Raw genomic sequence first — 345 nt, 5'->3', positions numbered from 1 at the left:
TCAGTGAATGGGAAAAACGAAGAGAACTAGATCGAAAGAACGATTAAAACTTACAAGTCATAAACACAGAGGGAGAGATAAATGAATGAAAAAAAGAACAACCTAAAAAGTGATATGATAGGCAAGAGGTAAAAATCCTCTCTCTCGCCCACGGTGTGAAGTCCAACTTTAGGCTAAAAGAAAAGGAAGAGAGAGAGAAAAAATATATATATATCATGGAAGGTCGGAGTTCGCAACTTAAAAAGATTGTCTTCACGATCTTTACCGGTGAGTAATTCCTCTGCAGCTGCTTTTGTTGTCTTAGTGAATGCGCTGTTCCTTGCACTTGCATGCTGGGGCTAAGTC

At 39.1% G+C, this 345-nt stretch overlaps 1 protein-coding gene across 1 annotated transcript in view; it reads left to right on the top strand.

The window, feature by feature from the left end:
* Positions 1 to 6: 6 nt before the first annotated feature.
* LOC119585977 (zwei Ig domain protein zig-8-like) overlaps positions 7 to 345 on the top strand; it is a 37,271-nt gene continuing 36,932 nt past the window's right edge. Inside the window, exon 1 of the mRNA XM_037934690.1 lies at positions 7 to 267. Within this exon, the coding sequence (XP_037790618.1) occupies positions 216 to 267 (52 nt within the window). The 5' untranslated portion in view covers positions 7 to 215. The remainder of the gene's footprint in view (positions 268 to 345) is intronic.

The sequence above is a fragment of the Penaeus monodon genome, chromosome 20 (genome assembly GCF_015228065.2).
Source record: "Penaeus monodon isolate SGIC_2016 chromosome 20, NSTDA_Pmon_1, whole genome shotgun sequence".
NCBI classification, from domain to species: Eukaryota; Metazoa; Arthropoda; class Malacostraca; order Decapoda; family Penaeidae; genus Penaeus; species Penaeus monodon.
Note: the sequence above shows the minus strand (reverse complement) of the source record. Positions and strands in the feature narration are given on the sequence as shown.